General features: G+C 64.2%; 1 protein-coding gene and 1 non-coding gene across 2 annotated transcripts; one reads left to right on the top strand and one right to left on the bottom strand.

Moving 5' to 3' along the window:
• Positions 1-8: 8 nt before the first annotated feature.
• MNEG_16308 (hypothetical protein) lies at positions 9-452 on the top strand (the record flags this gene model as incomplete). The annotated part of the gene is made up of 1 exon (XM_014035222.1): positions 9-452. A coding segment is annotated over one exon (444 nt), but the record flags the coding sequence as incomplete, so codon positions are not given.
• Positions 453-2,121: 1,669 nt separating this feature from the next.
• MNEG_t16851 lies at positions 2,122-2,192 on the bottom strand. The gene has a single exon. It is a non-coding gene; the product is annotated as a tRNA-Gly (tRNA).
• Between the last annotated feature and the right edge of the window lie 207 nt (positions 2,193-2,399).

A 2,399-nucleotide genomic window follows, 5' to 3' on the forward strand; every position in this document is an offset into this window, starting at 1 on the left:
GCCCGCAGGTGCTGGCGGCCCTGCAGGCGCAGCTGTCCGCCGCGGCCGGCGAGCCCGGCGGCGGCGACGCGGCGGCGGGCATGCCGTTCCCCGTGTGGCCGCCCGGCCTCGCGGCGGCGGGCGGGGCGGACGCAGCGCACCTGGCGGCGCTCGGGCTGCAGCCGCTGGCCGGCGGCGCGGACGCGCAGCTGCTGGCTGCGGCGGCCAGCGCGGCACCGGATGCCGCTGCACAGCAGCAGCTGGATCAGCATCAGCACCACCAGCAGCAGGAGCAGCAGCAACAACAGGAGGAGGAGCAGCAGCAGCAGCGGGAAAAGGAGCCCGAAGGGCAGCAGGGGCAGGCAGGGGTCGGCGGCGAGGGGCATGGAGGGGCGGCCGCCAGCGGGGCCGGCGGGCGGGCGGGCGATGACGCGAGGGGCAGCGGCGGTTCAGGCAGCAGTGACGCGTCATAGGACCAGAGAGAAGGCTAGCATCACCTTTAGCAGGGTAGGCGAACGCATGAACCCAATCAAGTCGACCATGTTAGGAACGCGTAGCTTGTAATGCGTCATGAGCGGAGACAGCGTGCAGCACCCCCTTTTGCACCCCAAACAGCCGCCGATGGTATGTTCAAGCAGCGCGCGTGAGACAGGCGTTACCCCAAAAGAACCCGTAGCCTGGGGTGGGGATAGACTGTTGGGTCCTGCACATCGACAGACCCAGGCCAGAGCTTCAAGTGCAGACGGATGCAAGCCCGATTACAGCAGCCTGTCCCCTGCGCACATCTATGTATGGGTGGTGGCCCCGCTTCGATGTCGTGATTGCTGCAATGTGTCCATTTGATGGATTCTCGGAGTGACCGGTCGCCCCTGCTGTGTCGCCGCGCCGGCTCCCAGCTGACCGTGCAGGCTGACCAGGGAGCAGCCGAGCAAAAAAGGGCGGCCCACATGCCGGGTCTTGGGGATGTCCCACGCTGTGACTCACCAGCAATGCATAATTTGGTCATTGCGGACGCTTCCGAGTCCCTCACAAGTGCGGGCCGAGCGCCATAGGCCGCGTCGCACGTGGCACCCGCGGCACGCATGCGTACGGCTTGTCCCCGCCTGCCCCCTCCGCCAAACTCTTGACCAGTGTTCACGGTGGGCCACCTCGGATGAAGTGTGTGTGCAGAACCAGCCGCCCGCCGCGCCTGCTGTATGAGCCGGCTGCGCACGCGACGCAGCACGGCGCACGCAATCTCTGCCGATCGCTCGGCGCAGACGTATTGGAGGTGCTCCGCCGCCACCAAGTAGTGATGCGATACAATCGCACTGCACAAATGACAAGTCTCACCGCTGGGTGGCGCCGGGCGCCCCGCACCCGCCTGGACAACGCTCCGGGCACCCCACGACGTAGCCGGCATGACAACCTCAAGCTCTTGCCGCAAGCCCTCGTTGGCCGCCAGAGCTATCACCACCGCCACGTGGTTTGCAAAAGTTCCAGGCCCTGGATGTGGGCGCCAGCGTCGGCAGCAAGGCGCGCACGCAGTGACCAGGGAGGACGAGACACTGTCTGGCCCACCGCTGGCAGCGGTGGGAGCCAGATCCCCGTGATGCTACACGCGCAGCCACGCGTGTTTCGCCTCTGTTTGCTCAAAGTCATAGGCGGAAGGTGTGTGAAAGGGGACACAGCAAGGGACAGCCTGCGGGCTCCACCTGAGGGCCCCACAACACCCGCAGGGGGCCCCCCATCAATGTCCCCGCATCCCTCACACCGGTAGGGCAGAGGGGGAAGGGCGGCTGCCCTGACCCTCGCGCCCATAACTTACTCACACTGGACGCCCAGCGCCTACTCAACTCTACAAATTGCATCGTTTAGAAGCATGAGACCTTAGCATCACCTCTGACTGAATGGCTGCTGCGTACAGTAGCAGGAATGGCCCGCATTCTCAGCGGTGGCCGTCTCACAATCTCGCCCTCTGTGCTTGTCCCGATGCTGCCAGCGTGCACTGCCATGACGAAGTCGCTGGGGGGAGGGGATGCCCTCCCTGTGTAGATTATCAAGCTCTTGTGCACAAGCCGGCAAAAACCGTTGGTACATGGCCAAAACGATGCGGGTATGTGCATACAAGCGTAAAAACGGTTGCGGAAACGGCGAAAACGTTGCGTCCGCGGGGACTCGAACCCCGGCCTGGTCCGTGGCAGGGACCTATCATACCCCTAGACTACGGACGCTTCCGGGTGGAAAGCTTCGAACGATGGATTCCGCAAAAATTTCGGCTATTATAAACCCATGTCGGTTTCAGGGCTTAGTGTTTTACTCGCGGAGCCCATGCCTTGACGATTGTAACAAAGCGAAGCGAAGCCGCCCACCCGACACACACACACACAGACACACACACACACCGTGACGTCCTCCCAGATCACCTCTGACCACCCGCG

The sequence above is a fragment of the Monoraphidium neglectum genome (assembly GCF_000611645.1).
Source record: "Monoraphidium neglectum strain SAG 48.87 unplaced genomic scaffold scaffold06230, whole genome shotgun sequence".
Lineage (NCBI taxonomy): Eukaryota > Viridiplantae > Chlorophyta > Chlorophyceae > Sphaeropleales > Selenastraceae > Monoraphidium > Monoraphidium neglectum.